Source organism: Balaenoptera borealis, assembly GCF_965194805.1.
Source record: "Balaenoptera borealis genome assembly, chromosome: 16".
NCBI lineage: Eukaryota > Metazoa > Chordata > Mammalia > Artiodactyla > Balaenopteridae > Balaenoptera > Balaenoptera borealis.
The window spans coordinates 24369153-24388007 of NC_138872.1; the positions used below are offsets into that span (position 1 = coordinate 24369153).

The window sequence follows — 18855 nt, forward strand, 5'->3', positions numbered from 1 at the left end:
GCTACTGTGCCTGGAACAGTGCACATCATAAATAATAGCATAATAAATAATAAATATCAGCTAATGGATGACTCAGTGAGATAGTGATTATATGCATAAATCACCAAGAGTAAGTTACAGAACATTATGTACAGTTTAGAACCATTTATGTGTCAGCCACGCACACAACAACTAAACAACCTATTTCTTTATGGGAGTAAAGGAATCTGGAAAGATGTACATCAAATATAGCAGTGGTTCATCTCCAGGGAGGAGCCTGAGATTAAGTGTGTGTGTGTGTGTGTGTGTGTGTGTGTGTGTGTGGTGTATGCGTTAGGGGTGACAATCTTGTGAAAGGCTTTCTCACTCTATTTTGTGAAGGATTTTATCACTCTATCTGTATTGTTTGAAAATTTTGCATCTAGAATGTGATCATATATCTCTTGTTGAATTAAAAATAGAAGTTTAAGTAACAGATTGTGGTAGAAGACACATTATGAACTGATGTGTTGACATGAGACACTGATAAATGAAAAAGAACTGCAGAACGATTTATATAGTAAACGATACATATAGTAAAATTCCTTCTATTTTTAGTTTAAAATTTTTACTTCTGTTCAAGTAATCCATATTTAATTCCATTCTTATATTTAAAAAAACTTTATGTGTGTATCTATGTATTTATATATGCATAGGGAAAATGCCTGGAAGGGTACCGTCAGTAGAGATTACCTCTGGGGAATGGGATTAGATAAAGGGCTGAGGGGGGACTTTAACTTTTTATTTTATATACTGTTTCTTGGAGGGAGAGTAGATGTCGTAGTAGAACTGGGGCAAACCCTAGGCACATACTAGACTCCCAGTCTCTGAGCTGAAAATATGCAAGAGCGTCCATACTCACCTCTCAGTTGTTATAAACCAGCATAGAAATAACAAAGTTTTTTCCAGCTCATCAAAGTGGTCTAGTTAGAAGAAGAATGGGGGCCTTGTTTTCCTGGACTGGGACTCAGGAAAAGCAAAATGACTTAAATCACTGCCAATTATATTGTCTTGCCTTTTGTAAAAAAATATTATGAAATAATTCATATTTGAAGAATTAATTCACGCTTGAATTTTATTACTAACATACAAGCCCCCACTACTCAGCATAAGAAATAAAATATTACCAATATAATTGCAGCCCCCTCTGTACTCCTACCCAACTGCATCTCTCTCCCCCGTGCCCCACCACCAAAGTAACCACTAATCAGAATTTGCTATTTTTTATATCCTTACATTTCTGTATACTTACACAACATATGCATATATCCTTAAGTAATATATAGTGGTATTTTGCATAAGTTGAGCTTTATAGAAATAGTGTTGACGTGCTCATATTTCTCTGCAGTTTACTTTTTTTACCTGACATATTAATGATTCATTCATGTTGCCCTGTGTAGGTCCATTAATTTCCACTGCTCTGTAATATGCCATCTTATGACTATATCACAATTTATTTATCCATTCTCCTGTTGTTAGACATTACAGTCTTTTTTCCAGGTTTTTGCTGTTATAAACAGTGCTGGTATGAATGTTCTTATAAACATTTTTTTGTGCGTGGGTGGGAGAGTTTTTGTAGGTGCAAACCTGAGGGTAGCATTGCTGAGTCATAGGGTATATGCATACCTTCAATTTTGCTAGATATTGCCAAACTGATTTACAAAAAGGTTGGGCCAATTTATACCCCAGCAGTGCGTGAGAGTTCCCTAGCTCTACCTCCTTGCTAGCCATTGATGTCAGATGGTTGGGTGTAAAGTGGCACTTTGTTTTGGTTTTACTTTGCTTTATCTGATTCCTAGTGAGTTTGTGCATTTTTGCTTTGCCTTTTTTCTCCCTTGGGGGCTTAGAAGGGTACTTTGGGATGGAGGGTAATAAAGCATATGATTGAACCAATTTGGAATTGAGGGCTGTGAGTCTTTGATCTAAGCAGATAGGGCCTGGGTCACTGGAGTTAAAGTGGATCCACACCAATATGCACAGAGCTAATTACAGAGAGATCTTTCCCACCAAGCTAAGATCTGTCATGGACAGAAGTGGCAGCAGCAACAGCTATTTCCCAAGCACCCTCCTCACACACCAGTGCCCTGAAAATTAAATAGCAGAGACAACAATTATTATAGGTAACATTTATCGTGGCTAGGAACAGTGTTAAGCTCTTTACACAAATAATCTTTTATTATTATTACACAAATAATCTCTTTACATAAATAATCTCACATTATTCATATGCCAGCCCTACCAGGTGGGTTTCATTAACATCATTTTACTAATAAAGAAACTGGGGCTTTGAGAGGGTAAGTGACTTACCTAAGGTCATATAGCAAAAGCTATAATCTGAACCCACATCTCTCTGATGCCAAAGTTTGTGAATTTAACCACCACATAGTATCTCAAAAATTTGAGGAGATAACTCTCCATCAGTATATTTTTGAACACATACTTCCAACATGCTTGAATATTTATGTTATGTATAATATAAAATGTGCCAAAAATTTATACTAAGTGCTAGACCTTTATGGCTTCCTCTGGGGCAGATAGCACCAGGCTATCTTGTCTCCATGTGACAGATTGGATAATTAAAGGACAGAAAGTGTAATTAACTTGCCCAAGGTCACAGAGTTGAGAAGTTCAGAGCAGAGATTGGAACTCAAAGAGGATGGATGTATGGGGTTGGGTACAGGGAGAACAAAGAGAGTATTGGGGCTGGGGAAGCTGGTAAGTGGGGGCAGCTTAAGGGGCGTCCCCATTCCCTTTCTAAAGCCAGGGGTGAGGGTTGGAGGCAGAGCCTCTGCTGCATCTGGCCTGGGTGGCTGAGGGGCAGAAAACCAGTGAGCAGAGTGGGCACAGAGCCAGCTGCTGGGATTTGACTGCGGCCTAAAGAATGAGGGTCCTGTTGAGTAAAGGAAGCATGTGGTAGCATTTCCCACTGCAGAGCGCACGTGTGGGGGGTAGATAAGGGAGACAGGAAGCTGAGCAGGGGTCAGTGCCGGTGCAGCCCCAGTAGGTGAGGAGAGGCCCTGCCAGGGCTGTAGGAACTGGGCTGAGCTGGGGACTGGCAGAGGGCCCTGCGGGACTTCACAGGACCAGCCCTCTCCCTCCCTGTTAGCTACTGAAGAGAGGCAGTTGAAGCAACCAGGCCCAACTCAGATAACAACAGATAACAGCAGAGTGTGGTCCCTTCAGAGATCACCTCCCCCTTAGGATGTGAAATAATAACAATAACATGTATTGAGAGCTTACAATGTGCTAAGCATGGTATTAAGTCAGCAGAGTACTTGTGTTTTATTCTCACTAGTGTCCTATGAAAAGTAGGAAGACATAGCCATTACTCCCGTTTTACAGTTGAGGACACAGAGGCATAGAACAGTGACTTGACCTGCTGGAAGACACCCAACTAGTAAAGACAGATCTCAAATCCAAGTGAGTTGTATCCCAAATATGTTTTCTTAACTATCAGGCCATCCTAAAAGAGTAAATGAGATGACTCATACAAAGTGCCAGAACACAGTACGTATTCAGTAGGTGGGAGAGATAAGAAAGGAACTTGGCTTTGGGGGCAGCAAACAGAACTGCAACAGGAAGAATGGAGGGCAGACATTAAGTAGGATTTCCTGAAGGAGAGGCAAAGGAATAAATATGAATCTTCCTCAAGATTTCCCCCTGTACACACTCACACACCCCAACTTAGGAAACACGAAAAGAAGCCCCTAAAGTAGGATGATTCCGGCTCCTGCCTGCCTAGCAAGTGGTGGGAGCCTGGCATTCCTGGCTTGGTACCTGCTTATCTTTCCAGCCTTATCTTTCCACGTATTCCAGTCTCAGCCAAACCTGCTCCTTCTGGTTTCCTGAACACAGAGCACACAAATGTTATCTTTTCACTTTCTTTATCTTATCTTTAGATAAACAGAAATTCCTAATTTTAAGATGGTCAACTTTATCGTCTTTTCTGTTAGTTCATGCTATTTGTGCCTTGTTCGAGAAATCCTTCCCTACTCTGGGATCACGAAGATATTCTCCTATTTATTTTCAAAAGCTTTATACTTTTGTCTTTCACCTTTAGGTGTATGGTGGGAAATAGAGGTCAAGATTAGTTTCCTTCTACCTCAACATAATAAAGGCCATATACGACAAACCCACAGCAAACATCATTCTCAATGGTGAAAAACTGAAAGCATTTCCTCTAAGATTAGGAACAAGACAAAGATGTCCACTCTCACCACTATTATTCAGCATAGTTTTGGAAGTCCTAGCCGTGGCAATCAGGGAAGAAAAAGAAATAAAAGGAATACAAATTGGAAAAGAAGAAGTAAAACTGTCACTGTTTGCAGCTGACATGATACCATACATAGACAATCCTAAAGATGCCACCAGAAAACTACTAGAGCTAATCAATGAATTTGGTAAAGTTGCAGGATACAAAATTAATGCACAGAAATCTCTTGCATTCCTATACGCTAACAACAAAAGATCAGAAAGAGAAATTAAGGAAACCCCCATTCACTACTGCAACAAAAAGAATAAAATACCTAGGAATAAACCTACCTAAGGAGGTAAAAGACCTATACTCAGAAAACTATAAAACACTGATGAAAGAAATCAAAGATGACACAAACAAATGGAGAGATATACCATGTTCTTGGATTGGAAGAATCAATATTGTGAAAATGACTGTATTACCCAAAGCAATCTATATATTCAGTTCAACCCCTATCAAATTACCAATGGCAGTTTTTACAGAGCTAGAACAAAAAAATCTTAAAATTTGTATGGAGACACAAAAGACCCTGAATAGCCAAAGCAATCTTTTTTTTTTTTTAATTTATTTATTTTTGGCTGGATTGGGTCTTTGTTGCTGCGTGCGGGCTTTCTCTAGTTGCGGTGAGCGGAGTCTACTCTTCGTTGCGGTGCACGGGCTTCTCATTGTGGTGGCTTCTCTTGTTGCAGAGCAGGGGCTCTAGGTGCGTGGGCTTCAGTAGTTGCGGCATGCAGCCTCTGTAGTTGTGGCGCACGGGCTTAGTTGCTCCGCGGCATGTGGGATCTTCCCAGACCAGGGATCAAACCCATGTGCACTGAATTGGCAGGCAGATTCTCAACCATTGCGCCACCAGGGAAGCCCAAGCCAAAGCAATCTTGAGGGAAAAAAAATGGAGCTGGAGGAATCAGACTCCCTGACTTCAGACTATACTACAAAGCTACAGTAATCAAGACAATATGGTACTGGCACAAAAACAGAAATATAGATCAGTGGAACAGGATAGAAAGCCCAGAGATAAACCCATACACCTTTGGTCAACTAATCTATGACAAAGGAGGCAAGGATATACAATGGAGAAAAGTCTCTTCAATAAGTGGTGCTGGGAAAACTGGACAGCTACATGTAAAAGAATGAAATTAGAACACTCCCTAACACCATACACAAAAATAAACCCCAAATGGTTTAAAGACCTAAGTGTAAGACCGGGCACTATAAAACTCTTAGAGGAAAACATAGGAAGAACACTCTTTGACATAAATCACAGCAAGATCTTTTTTGACCCACCTCCTAGAGTAATGGAAATAAAACCAAAAGTAAACAAATGGGACCTAATGAAACTTAAAAGCTTTTGCAGAGCAAAGGAAACCATAAACAAGATGAAAAGACAACCCTCAGAATGGGAGAAAATATTTGTGAACTAATCAACAGACAAAGGGTTAATCTCCAAAATATATAAACAGCTCATGCAGCTCAATATTAAAGAAACAAATGACCCAATCCAAAAATGGGCAGAAGACCTAAATAGACATCTCTCCAAAGAAGACATACAGATGGCCAAGAAGCACATGAAAAGCTGCTCAACATCACTAGTTATTAGAGAAATGAAAATCAAAACTACAATGAGGTATCACCTCACACCAGTTAGAATGGGCATCATCAGAAAATCTGCAAACAACAAATGCTGGAGGGGATGTGGAGAAAAGGGAACCCTCTTGCACTGTTGGTGGGAATGTAAATTGATGCAGCCACTATGGAGAAAAGTGTGGAGGTTCCTCAAAAAACTAAAAATAGAATTACCATATGACCCAGCAATCCCACTACTGGGCATATACACAGATAAATCCATAATTCAAAAAAGACACATGCACCCTAATGTTCATTGCAGCACTATTTACAATAGCCAGGTCATGGAAGCAACCTAAATGTCCATCGACAGGCGAATGGATAAAGAATATGTGGTATATATATACAATGGAATATTACTCAGCCATAAAAAGGAATGAAATTGGGTCATTTGTAGAGACGTGGATGGACCTAGAGACTGTCATACAGAGTGAAGTAAGTCAGAAAGAGAAAAACAAATATCGTATATTAACGCATATATGTGGAATCTAGAAGAATGGTACAGATGAACTGGTTTGCAGGGCAGAAATAGAGACACAGATGTAGAGAACAAATGTTTGGACACCAAGGGGTGAAAGTGGGGGGGTGGTGGTGTTGGGATGAATTGGGAGATTGGGATTGACATATATACACTAATGTGTATAAATAGATAACTAATAAGAACCTGCTATATAAAAATAAATAAATTAAATTTAAAAAAAAAGAAAAGATTAGTTTCCCTTATGTGGATAGCCCATTGTCCCAGCACCACTTCTTGAAAGTCTGCCCTTCCTTACTGATCTGCAGTGACATCTCTGACTTATAGTAAATGTGTTTCTTTTGTTTCAGTGGCCTATTCTTCTCTCCCTGCACCAATGTCACAGTCTCTCAATCAGTATAGCCTTATAATACATCTTCATTTCTTGCAGATCAAGTCTTCCCACCTTGTTCTTCAAGAGTGTCTTGGCTTTTTTTTTTTTTTTTTTTTGCCACACCACACAGCCTGCAGAATCCTAGTTCCCTGACCAGGGATTAAATCTGGGCCCTCGGCAGTGAAAGCACGGAGTCCTAACCATTGGGCAACCAGGGAATTCCCATGTCTTGGCTATTTTCGAATCTTGAATTTCTATACATAAATTTTAGAATCATTTTGTCAAGTTTTTGGGATTTTAGTTGGTATTGCATTTAATGTGTTAATGGCTTTGGCGAAAACTGACATCTTCACAGTATTGAATTGTCCAGCGCATGATAAAGTATATCTGTTCATTTATTTCTATCTCCTTTGGTGTCTCCCAGAGTTACGTGAGTTTCTCTCTAGACATCTTACCCATCCTTTGTTAGATTTTTTTCCCTAGGTCCTTCATATTTTAAAATGTTATTGACAATGGTAATAACAAGAAATTTCATGTTCTGTTTATTGCTGGTATATAGAAATACTGATAATTTTATTGCATTGATTTTGTATCTAGAAACCTTAACTATTTTATTTATTTCAATAATTATTTGTAGATTCTTTCGATTTTCTATATGCATAGTCACATCATTAGTAGATAGTGATAGTTTTATTCCTTCCTTTCTAGTTTTTATACAGTTTCTTTTTCTTAACTTATTGTTCTGGCTCTGATCTCTAGTACAATGTTGAACAGAAATGATAGAAAATATAAGTGAGTATTCTTTTCATTTTCCTGGCTTAAAAAGGAAAGCTTTTATGATGTTTGCTATATTGAAAAAAAAACCAGATACCCTTTATTGGAGTAAGGAAGATTCTTTTTTTTTTTTAGGATGATTATTTTTATTCCCAGTTTGCTGAGTTTTTATCATAAATGTTTTGAGTTTTTCAAATCCTTTATCATCATCTAATGAAATGATCATATGATTTTCCATCTTTAATTTGTTAATGTGGCAAATGCATTGTTTCTAGTGTTAAACTAACCTTGCGCTGTTGAAGACAATTCTTCATGAGGTATTTTCCTTGTTACATACATTTTACTCTTCTGCTGTTTTTCTCTAGACTTCTCCATGTCCTCTCCATTCCTTCAAAGCCCTGCTGGGATACCACTTCCTTCTGAAAGCCTTCCAGGATGCCCCCAGCTATATTTGACTTCTCACTCTACTCACAAAACCAATGGAACATTGCCTCCCCTGGTAGCTTCATTGTAGCTATATTGTCACCTTCTATCCCCTTGTCTTCTCTCCTGGACTATAAACCCCTGGAGAGCATCTTTGTGCTCTCTTCTCAGCCTGCTTCCTCCTCCCAGGACCCAGAGCAGAGGTGGTATTGAGTGTAACACCAAGGCTGAGGCCATGGGCTCTGGGGTAAAGCTGCCTGGGCTCACATCTCAGCTTGGCCACTTGCTAGCTGTGGGATATAGGGCATGCCACCTGGCCTCCCTGAGCCCATCAGTTAAATAGGGAGAATAATAATACCTGTCTCATAGAGTTGTGGTGAGAATGAAATGATATAAGTGAACCACTTAGTGCAGATCCGGGCACGTAGTATTTTTGCTATCTTAGTCCATAGCAATTGCCACTACACTCTATGCTTCTCTTACTCTGAACTGCTCACAATTGATTTCCAAGAGGAGCCTCTTTTTTTTTTTTTGGTCGTGCCATGTGAGGTCAGCTTGCAGGATCTTAGTTCCCCAACCAGGGATTGAACCTGGGCCACAGCAGTGAAAATGCAGAGTCCTAGCCACTGGACCGCCAGGGAACTCCCTATTTCCAAGGACTTCTGAGAGCCATCTCATCTTCCTTTATTTCCTCTAAAGCTGTTCATAGGCTGCTTCATTCATTCAGTGGGCATTTATTGAGCACTTACTGTGTACTAGGACCTGAAGCAGACAAGATCCCTCCTCAGGAAGCAGCCAATCAAGCAGGGGAGAGAGACGTATAGGCAGACAGTGATAATACAGTGTGGTAAGTGTTAAGAGAGAGGGCCAAGGAGGTGGAGGACTGGAGTTGGGGAGCATGATGGGGATCGAGCTTATGAGAGTAGAGTCCTCTAACTTAGCCTGGGGGTCAGAGAAGGCTTCTTGGAGGAGGTGATGCCTAAGGTGGTCCTGCAGGGCAAATGAGGGATGGCAGTGGGGGAAGGGCCGAAGGTGTGGGGAAGAGTTGTTTCAGATAGAGGGAGAAGAAGGTGCAAAAGAATATAATATGAGAGGAGAAAGAATATAACATGCTTGAGAAATTAGTAGTACTTAAGTGTGGCCAAAACGGAATAGGTGGGCAGCAGGGAGGGCAAAGTGATGTAAAGAGGTAAGCAGGAGTCCGATGAAGAGTCTGTCATACTACACTAAGGAATGGAGACTTTATCTTCAGATAATTCTCACCCCCTTTTTGGCGCACCTAAAACCTATTAGAGTAGGTGTCTCTTACTCCAGGAAGCCTTCCCTGATGTCACGCAAATCTGTGTTGGATATTCCCTCTGTTCTACCATAGCCCTCTCCCCTCATCACAGCTAACTTCTTTCCATGATAATTGTCTGTTTAAGCATCTCTCCTTCATACCAAAAGCTGTAAGAGGGCAGGGAATGGGTTTTAACGTTTCTGTAACACAAGGCTAGTAGAATACCTGGCACATGGTAAGTGCTCAATAGATATTTATTGGATGAATGAACAAATAAATAGAACATCTAGGGAAGGAGAGAAAATTGTGACCAGCAAAATGCCTGGCACATAATTGGCCCTTAGAAAATTGTTTAATCTTTTATTGTGCATCAGCTTTCTCATCTGGAAAATGGGAATAAAAATAGAAACTACCTCAAAGGGGTATCATGGGTCTGTGAATTGCTTAACCTAGGATCTGACACTTAGTGTAAAGGCTAATTCTCAGCATGTTAAAAACATAATTCTCATACAAACAGTGAGCATGGGTCAGAATTTCATTTAACTCATTAATAAGGGGGCTAACAGGATGACAAAGCCAGTTCAAAATAGAATATAAAAACTGGGTTTTTTAAAAATTTAATTTAATTAATTTTTTTATACAGCAGGTTCTTATTAGTTATCTATTTTATACATATTACTGTATACATGTCAATCCCAATCTCCCAGTTCATCCCACCACGGCCACCCCCTCGCCCCCGAAAACTGGGGGTTTTATAGTCACTGAAAAAGAAAAATATTGAAATGATATTGCTAAATTATATACAAATGGATTAAGGTCCTACAGGGTAATAAAACCATAACCTTAAGGATTATCTTCTCTACTAGACAGAAAAGGAAATCATCACGTCCTATTACTTAACAGAACTGTGAAATGTCTGGGCCCTAATCAGTTGTGCAAATAATGTTAAATTTCTCTTCAGAGGCAGATGACTCTTAAGTAGACTTGCTGATCAATGCTTTAGTGTGACATCAAAAGGTCACATAATCATCTTTTTACTTTAGTAACATGTTTTAGATAGTTTTTCTTAACACTGGTAAGTTTAGTTTAGTAGATACTGTTATTATTATAAGGCTCTCAATAAATATTTGCTGAAAGCATTTTCATTCTGTTAGGCTTTTTTCCTTCTCCCCAGTGTCAGAGTTGGGACCTACAGAGCTGGTAGACTGAGTGGGGAACCCTGCAGGATCCTATGCTCTTCCTTCCTTCAGCCTGGGGTGTTGCAATGCTAATTCTGTCTCATTAAATAGGCAGAAGAATTATCTGCTTTGGCATCAGCAAAGCAGGCACATATCCCTCCCCTCCGTAAGAACATATATATATATTTTTGAAATAACTGGATATTTCCAAAAAGGCAGTGAAGTAGGCACCATGGAAAAAAATCAGAAATTTTGGGGACCACTATCCATTTATTTTTTTTCAATTTAGAAAATTGTGGTAAAATACATATAACATAAAATTTACCATCCTAACCATTTTAAATGTACAGTTCAATGGCATTAAGTACAGTCACATTGTTGTGCAACGATCACCACCATCCATCTGCAGAACTCTTTTCATCTTGCAAAACTGAAACTCTGTACCTATTAAACAGCAACACATTGCCCTTCCCCCAGCCCCTGGCAACCACCCTCTACTTTCTGTCTCTATGCATTTGACTACTCTAGGTACCTCATATAAATGGTGTCATACAACATTTGTTCTCTTGTGGCTGGCTTATTTCACTTAGCATCATGTCCTCAAGGTTCATCCAAGTTGTACCACGTGTCAGAATTTCCTTCCTGTTTAACACTGAATAATATTCCATTGTATTTATATCACATTTTATTTATCCAGTTATCCATTGATGGATGCTTGCATTGCTTCCATCTTTTGGCTATCACCTCCCTTTATTTTATAGTATAAGATTATTTTTGTTTTGAATTGCATATGAGGGATGGATACCATTTTCAAGGCTTGAGATCTCAAAGATTATAATCTGGCTCAGGGCCTGGGACTAACCAGACTATGAGACCATCTGTGGTCATTTCTTGATTTTGTACTTTTGCCTAAATACAACCAGGATGACTAAGTTTCTCTAGGCAGATTTAGCCTAGAGAATGTTTACATGGAATATGAGCATTAAAAACGTGTTCTAGGGCTCCGATGTGCTCTAAATTTTGTATATACTGGGGACAGGGAAAATTCGAGCATTTCTACAAAGCAACAGATGGGAAATTTCCCAGGAACAAACTAGCTATCTCTTGGCAGTCCAAAAGTATGTAGTATGCAAGCTCTGCTCTGGGAGTTGAGAGAATCTGCTTGAACCACACGATCTCCAGATGCTAGAAAAGGAATTTCCAGATACTTCCCTGCTAAAAGTAGTTAAGAGTACTGGGTCAAAGGAGAACTAAAATGCCTGGGCTTCCAGCTTCAGGGAATTGAACCTTTTATTCTGACTTTCCAGCAAAAAGGAAGGGAATGGTGAATGTAGAATCACATGAAGCTAAAGTTAGAGGATACTGCCGAAGTCAATCAGATCCCCATGTTTTAATTCTGTTTTGGACTTTTATTTATACAATTGTCATTAATTTCATCAATGTAGTAGAATATAGACTAGGTCTGAATCTTGGCTCTACAACTTATTCAGTGTGAGACGTTGATTATTACTAAACCTCTCTTCAATTTTTAAAATCTGTGTCTCAATTTTAAAAATCTTTAAAATGGTAATAATAATAGTATTGTCTCAGAGGATCGTGGTGAGGACTAATGTCCCAAGAACAGAGCCCGGGACATAGTAAATGCTATATAAATTCTTGCTATTATTAATACATTTTGGCCTTCCCCTTCTCCTCCTCCTCCCATCTCCTTCTCCTCTTCTTTATTATTATTATTATTATTATTCAGTTGGGAAATAATCAAATTTTATTTGGAGTGTCATCCTACAGTTTTATTCTGCTTCATGATTGTTTCTGGGGGAAAATTTCTGCAGTTAATGTGTATTGAATTCTGCTTCTTGATTTTTTTTGCAATAACTCTATGAATCTGTTAACGTTTTCCTTGTACTGAGAAGTAGTCTCATTCTCTCATTTTCCAGATTTGGAAACTGAATCCCTAAAAGGGAAAGTGACTTGCCCAAGATCACACAGAGACAATGACTAAACCAGTAATAGAACGAAGGACTTCTGACCACGAGTCCACGGCTTGCTCCACTCGACACAGAGTTCAAGAATACTGACCTGGGGTATTAATACACTCTGTCCATCCTCCAAACACGCACAGGAAAACTTGAACACTCTGTGATTCCAGGTATTCTCCAAAAGATGTCTTTCCTTTCTATCAAAATTTCAGGCACTTCAAGGGAAAGGTCTGTGGCTTGACTTGTAATCTTCGTTGTATACCCAGCACTGTGCTTCAAGTTCTTGAGGGCAGAAATTATTGCCTATAACAGCTGGGATTATTAGGAACAGATGCTCAATAAATGGAACTAATTAACATACCCCGAATTTAAAAAAAAAAGGAATGGGACACAAGGAAGAGAATATTTTTTTATTTTATTTTATTTTTTTAAAATAGATTTATTTATTTATTTATTTATTTATGGCTGCGTTGGGTCTTCGTTGCTGCCTGCGGGCTTTCTCTAGTTGCAGCAAACGGGGGCTGTTCTTCGTTGCGATGCGCGGTCTTCTCATTGTGGTGGCTTCTCTTGTTGTGGAGCATGGGCTCTAGGTGCACGGGCCTCAGTAGTTGTGGCTCGCGGGCTCTAGAGCGCAGGCTCAGTAGTTGTGGCTCACGGGCTTAGTTGCTCTGCGGCATGTGGGATCTTCCCGGACCAGGGCTCGAACCCGTGTCCCCTGCATTGGCAGGCGGATTCTTAACCACTGTGCCACCAGGGAAGCCCGAGAATATTTATTAAGAAATTAATACATTCTAGTCACTGTGCTAGAATTTTCACACTATCCCATTTAATCCTCAGACATCCTTTGTAGCATTGTCAATTTCCAGATTTTGAATCAGGAAATTAAGGTTACTCTGAGTCTTCATGAGTAAATATTCAAGATTGACATTTCTCTGATGGACCACAACCTTTTAGAATCTAATATGATAATCACAGAGTGAGAGGTAAAGCCAGGAAGGAAGAGACCTAATACATTCCAAAAGGTTTAAAAAAAGAAAAAGAGAGTTTTTTCTCATGAAAAACCATGAAATCAACTTTATAAATTGTGAAAATATAAGTCATGATTGTATTTGCTCTGTGACAATGTGGAAATGCACATTTTTTATCAAGCTAGAAAAAGAAAACAAAGAAAAATTATGAGTATTTCAATCTTGCTCATCAAAAGAGACCCATAATTACCAAATCCAGGCAACCTGGCCCCACTCTCCCTGCAAACATTTAATCCACATGAGAGTTTTGAACGGAGGCAAGAAGATAAGTGACAGGACTTACGTAGAGAAGGGCACTTAGGCCTGGCTGAGTTTCATAGCATGGAAGGGCCCAGACCTGAAAAATGCTTAGTACCTATGCTAGGCTAAAAAAAATGGCCCCCTAAAGACAATTAGGTCCTAGTCCCTGGAATCTTTAAGTGTACCCTGTTTGGAAAAAGGGTCTTTGCCGATGTGATCAAGTTAAGGATCTTGAGATGGGAGATTATCCTGTATTATCTAGGTAGGGCCCAAATGCAGTCACAAGTGTCCTTAGAGAGGCAGAGGGAGATACGATACTAATCCACAGAGGAGGAGGTGATGTCAACACGGAAGCAGAGATTGGAGTGACATGGCCACAGGCCAAGGAATGTCAGTAACATTCTCTTTTCCCTGGGAAGCTGGAGAGGCAAGGAGCAGATTCTTCCCTAGAGGCTCCGGGCCTGCCAATATCTTGATTTTGGCCCAGTGAAACTAATTTCAGACTTCTGGCCTCCAGAACTGTGAGAGAATACATTTCTGTTGCTTTAAACCACCAAGTTTGTGGTAATTATAATTTGTTACCATAGTCGCAGAAAACTAACACCATGCCCCTGTGTTGTTATCCAAGTCTCAGTTTACTGTCATCTCCTTTCCCTTCCATCTGGCACTTCCAAGAAGAGTTTCCAAAAGCATCCTAATATCTTTTGTTTGTTTCTTCTGAAAGGCATTGTGACAAGCACTTTATATGCAGTAGCTCACTGAACCCTCATAATCCTATTACGTGAATATAATACTAATATTATTCCTATTTTACAGATGAGTAAAATGAGGCTCAGAAGAAAAGCTGGTGGGGCCACACTCCTAACAGGTGATGGAGCTAGTATTCCAACTCAGGTCTGCTCAAATCTAAAGCCCACACTTTTAACTTCTGTACTGTACTACCTCAAGATCTCTGGGGTAAGTCAAGGTTTTAATTCTTGTATCTACTGGCGAAATTTTGGGATATATATCTGAGGGATATTTTCAAGGACTTTGGACCAAAGGAGACCAATCATGCCTTCACTGCAGCTCAAGGAACTGAGCTGCCATTTTTTAGCAAAGAGAAGAGGATGGCCAATCCTAGCATCACAGAAAGCTCAGGTTAAAAGGACCTCAGAGATCCATTTGTTCAAATTCCTCATTTTACGTATGAAGAAGCTGGGCTCACAGAAGGGGAGGGCCCTGCCTAGGGTCACATATAGAGGCTTTAAGTGATAAAGTTGGGATTGAAGTCCTGGTCACACTTCAAATCTAGGGTTGATTCTACTGCACATCACACTGCCCAAAGGCCTGTGTGTTGCTATGGTCCAAAGGGCTGACAAAACTCTGGGAACTTGCAAGAAGGAAAATGGAAAAATGGGTCACAACCTTCTCAAAGCTATAGTGTCCCAGGTCTTCATTCTCACATGGGGTAACCTACAGGGCTGCAGCCCTGAGATGCAGGGCTGAGGATGGTCCAGGGGATTGGGAGGGGGTAGCTTCTGCATTGGGACGGAGACTGAAGAGACCATGATGATGTGACCATGTCCCAAATGGGAGGAAAGGAATGTCGATTTCATGAATTCCTAGAACTGAAGGGATTTCTGAAAATCTTGAGAGTAGCAGCTTTGGGAGTAAGTTGTATCTTACATGATTAACAAGGAACTCGTTTGGGAAACTCAATAAAATTCTAATTATGATAAAGGCTGAACATTCTTTTTAATATTTATTTATTTATTTATTTATTTATTTATTTATTTATTTATTTATTTATTTATTTATTTATTTATTTATTTATTTATTTATTTATTTATTTATGGCTGTGTTGGGTCTTCGTTTCTGTGCGAGGGCTTTTTCTAGTTGTGGCAAGCGGGGGCCACTCTTCATCGCGGTGCGCGGGCCTCTCACTATCGCGGCCTCTCTTGTTGCGGAGCACAGGCTCCAGACGCGCAGGCTCAGTAATTGTGGCTTACGGGCCTAGTCGCTCCGTGGCATGTGGGATCTTCCCAGACCAGGGCTCGAACCCGTGTCCCCTGCATTGGCAGGCAGATTCTCAACCACTGTGCCACCAGGGAAGCCCAAGGCTGAACATTCTTCATCCATCTTTAAATACATCCACTAATAAATATTGAGGCCCCACTGGTCTCTGCCTTCATGCTTAATAAGGTGTTTTTTAAAAAAAAGATAATATATTTAAAGTACCCATACAGTCTTAGTACACAAGTCGTTTAAAATGCTGTTGCTAAGAAAGAAATTGAAGATGTCACAAACAGATGGAAAGATACACTATGTTCTTGAATTGGAAGAATTAATATTTTTAAATGGCTATACTACCCCAGGCAATCTATAGATTCAGTGCAATCCCTATCAATCTACCAATGGCATTTTCACAGAACGAGAGCAAATAATCTTAAAAATTGTATGGAAACACAAAAGACCCTGGGTAACCAAAACAATCTTGAGAAAGAAGAACAGAGCTGGAGGAATCATGTGCTCTGACTTCAGATAATACTACAAAGCTACAGTAATCAAAATAGTATGCTACTGGCATAAAAACAGAGACATAGATCCATGAAACAGAATAGAGAGCCCAGAAATAAACCCACACACTTATGGTCAATTAATCTATGACAAAGGAGGCAAGAATATACAATGGAGAAAAGGCAGTTTCTTTAGTAAGTGGCGCTGGGAAAACTGGACACTTACATGTAAAAGAATGAAATTAGAACATTCTCTAATACCACATACCAAAAAAACCTCAAAATGGGTTAAAAACATAAATGTAAGACCTGAAACCATAACACTCCTAGAATAAATCATAGGCAGAACATTCTTTGACATAAATCACAGCAATATTTTTTTGGATCAGCCTCCTATAGCAAAGGAAATAAAAGCAAAAATAAACAAATAGGACTTAATCAAACTTAAAAGCTTTTGCATAGCAAAGGAAACCATCAAGAAAACAAAAAGACAACCTACTGAATGGAAGAAAATATTTGCCAATGATATGACCAATAAGCAGTTAATATCCAAAATATATAAACAGCTCATACAACTCAATATCAAAAAAACCAAACAACCCAGTTAAAAAATGGGCAGAAGATCTGAATAGACATTTCTCCAAAGAGGACATGCAGATTGCCAACAGGCACATGGAAAGATGCTCAACAATGCTAATCATCAGGGAAATGCAAATGAAAACCACAGTGAGATATCCCCTCACACCTGAAGGAATGGCTATCATCAAAAAGACCACAGATAACAAATGTTGGCAAGGATGTGGAAAAAAAGGAACCTCTGTAAACTGTTGGTAGGAATGTAAATTGGTGCAACCACTGTGAAAACAGTATGGAGGTTTCTCAAAAAACCAAAAATACAACTACCAAATGACCCAGCAATTCCACTTCTGGGTATATATCTGAAAAAAACAAAAACAGTAATTCAAAAAGATACATGCACCCCAATGTTCATAGCAGTATTATTTACATTTGCCAAGTTATGGAAGCAAGCTAAGTGTCCATCACAGATGACTGGATAAAGAAGATGTGGTATATGTATTCAGTGGAATACTACTCAGTCATAAAAAAGAATGAAAATTTTGCCATTTGCAACAACTTCGATGGACTTGAAGGGCATTATGCTAAGTGAAATAAGTCAGACAAAGAAAGACAAATACTGTATGATATCACTTATATGTGGTATCTAAAACAAACAATAAACTAGTGACTGTAACAAAAAAGAAACAGACTCAGATATAGAGAACAAACTAGTGGTTACCAGTGGGGAGAGGGAAGGGGGGAGGGGTAACATAAGTGTAGGGGATTAAGAGGTACAAACTATAAAGTATCAAATAAGCTACAAGGATATACTGTATAGCACAGGGAATATAGCCAATATTTTATAATAACTATAAATGGAGTTATAAACTTTATAGACTATACTGTACACCTGTATCTTATATAATATTGCACATCAACTATACTTCAATAAAAATAATTAAATTTAAGAAAGCTTTTAAAAATGCTGTTGCTAAAACATTAATTAATAATAGTAGCCTATTATTTTTTTTTTATCTTTTATGACACGTTGATCTCCGCTTCGGAGACTACATATCCCAAAATGCTCTTTGCTTGGGTTCCACCGCCCATTGCATTCTGGGGCTTGTAGTCCGGAAGTGAGTGGATGATTCATCGGCCCGCAGGCGCAGTGCTCCGAATTCCCGGAAGAACCAGCAGAGAATCGCAGGATGTGCGGGTGGCTGCGGCTGCTGCTGCAGCGGCGGCGCTGACAGGGCACGCGCTCTATGCCTTTCCGGCTGCTCGTCCCGTTTGGCCTCCTGTGTGCGCTGCTGCCCCTGCACCATGGTGCGCCCGGCCCGGATGGCACCGCGCCCGACCCCGCCCACTACAGGTGAAGGGGGTCAGGCTCTCCGCCCTTCCATAGTTGGGGAATGGGAATCCCAGACCTGGTCCCTTCCCTATATCCTCCATCCCAGACCCCCCACCCTGACCTGCTCGGACCCCGCCACTGGGCACCTCGCAGAAATCGGGTGGTGATTACCATTTTCCGCCCTAATTCTTGTCCTTTCCTCTGCCTGGTTTCGTTTGGTGGCCCTCTGCCTTATTTCTCGTACCCCGCACCAGGGAGCGAGTCAAGGCCATGTTCTACCACGCCTACGACAGCTACCTGGAGAATGCCTTTCCCTACGACGAGCTGCGACCTCTCACCTGTGACGGGCACGACACCTGGGGCAGGTAGTGCGAGCGGAGGAGCAAGGGGGCGGCCTGGGTCTGGCAGTCCGGTCCTAGGCGGGCGGGTATGCTGGAGCTGGTGGCTTCATGATCTCACCGGTTCCAGAAAAACCTCCTAGCCAGGGTGGGGTCGCGTTCCCCCCACTTCAGGCCAGCACCACCAGGATCCACCCAGCCTCCTGGAAAGTTGGATTCCCATAGTGGAAAAAGGCTGGGTTAGCCTGGTGGTCTGGACCTCCGGTCTCTGGCCACAGCAGTGACAGACACCAGCTGTTGGGACTTGGGCAAATCTCTGGAGGTTTAGGATATGTGGAAGGGCTTCAAAAAGTCAGAAGACCCAACCTCTTCATGTTATAAGTGGGCAAACAGGCCTAGGAGGGGATGTAACTCTCCTAAACATGGAATTTCAGAGCCTTTGTTGTTAGTGTAACTGAAACC

The 18855-nt window shown here is 40.4% G+C and overlaps 1 protein-coding gene across 2 annotated transcripts in view; it reads left to right on the top strand.

The window, feature by feature from the left end:
* The window catches only part of EDEM2 (ER degradation enhancing alpha-mannosidase like protein 2), a 46673-nt gene that overhangs the window by 3915 nt on the left and 23903 nt on the right, over positions 1-18855 (top strand). For both annotated transcript variants that reach the window (XM_082359863.1, XM_082359864.1), the window contains exons 2-5: positions 12339-12550; positions 14465-14605; positions 17868-18076; positions 18310-18420. In XM_082359863.1, coding sequence (XP_082215989.1) covers positions 17970-18076; positions 18310-18420 — 218 coding nt within the window. In that variant the 5' untranslated portion in view covers positions 12339-12550; positions 14465-14605; positions 17868-17969. The remainder of the gene's footprint in view (positions 1-12338; positions 12551-14464; positions 14606-17867; positions 18077-18309; positions 18421-18855) is intronic.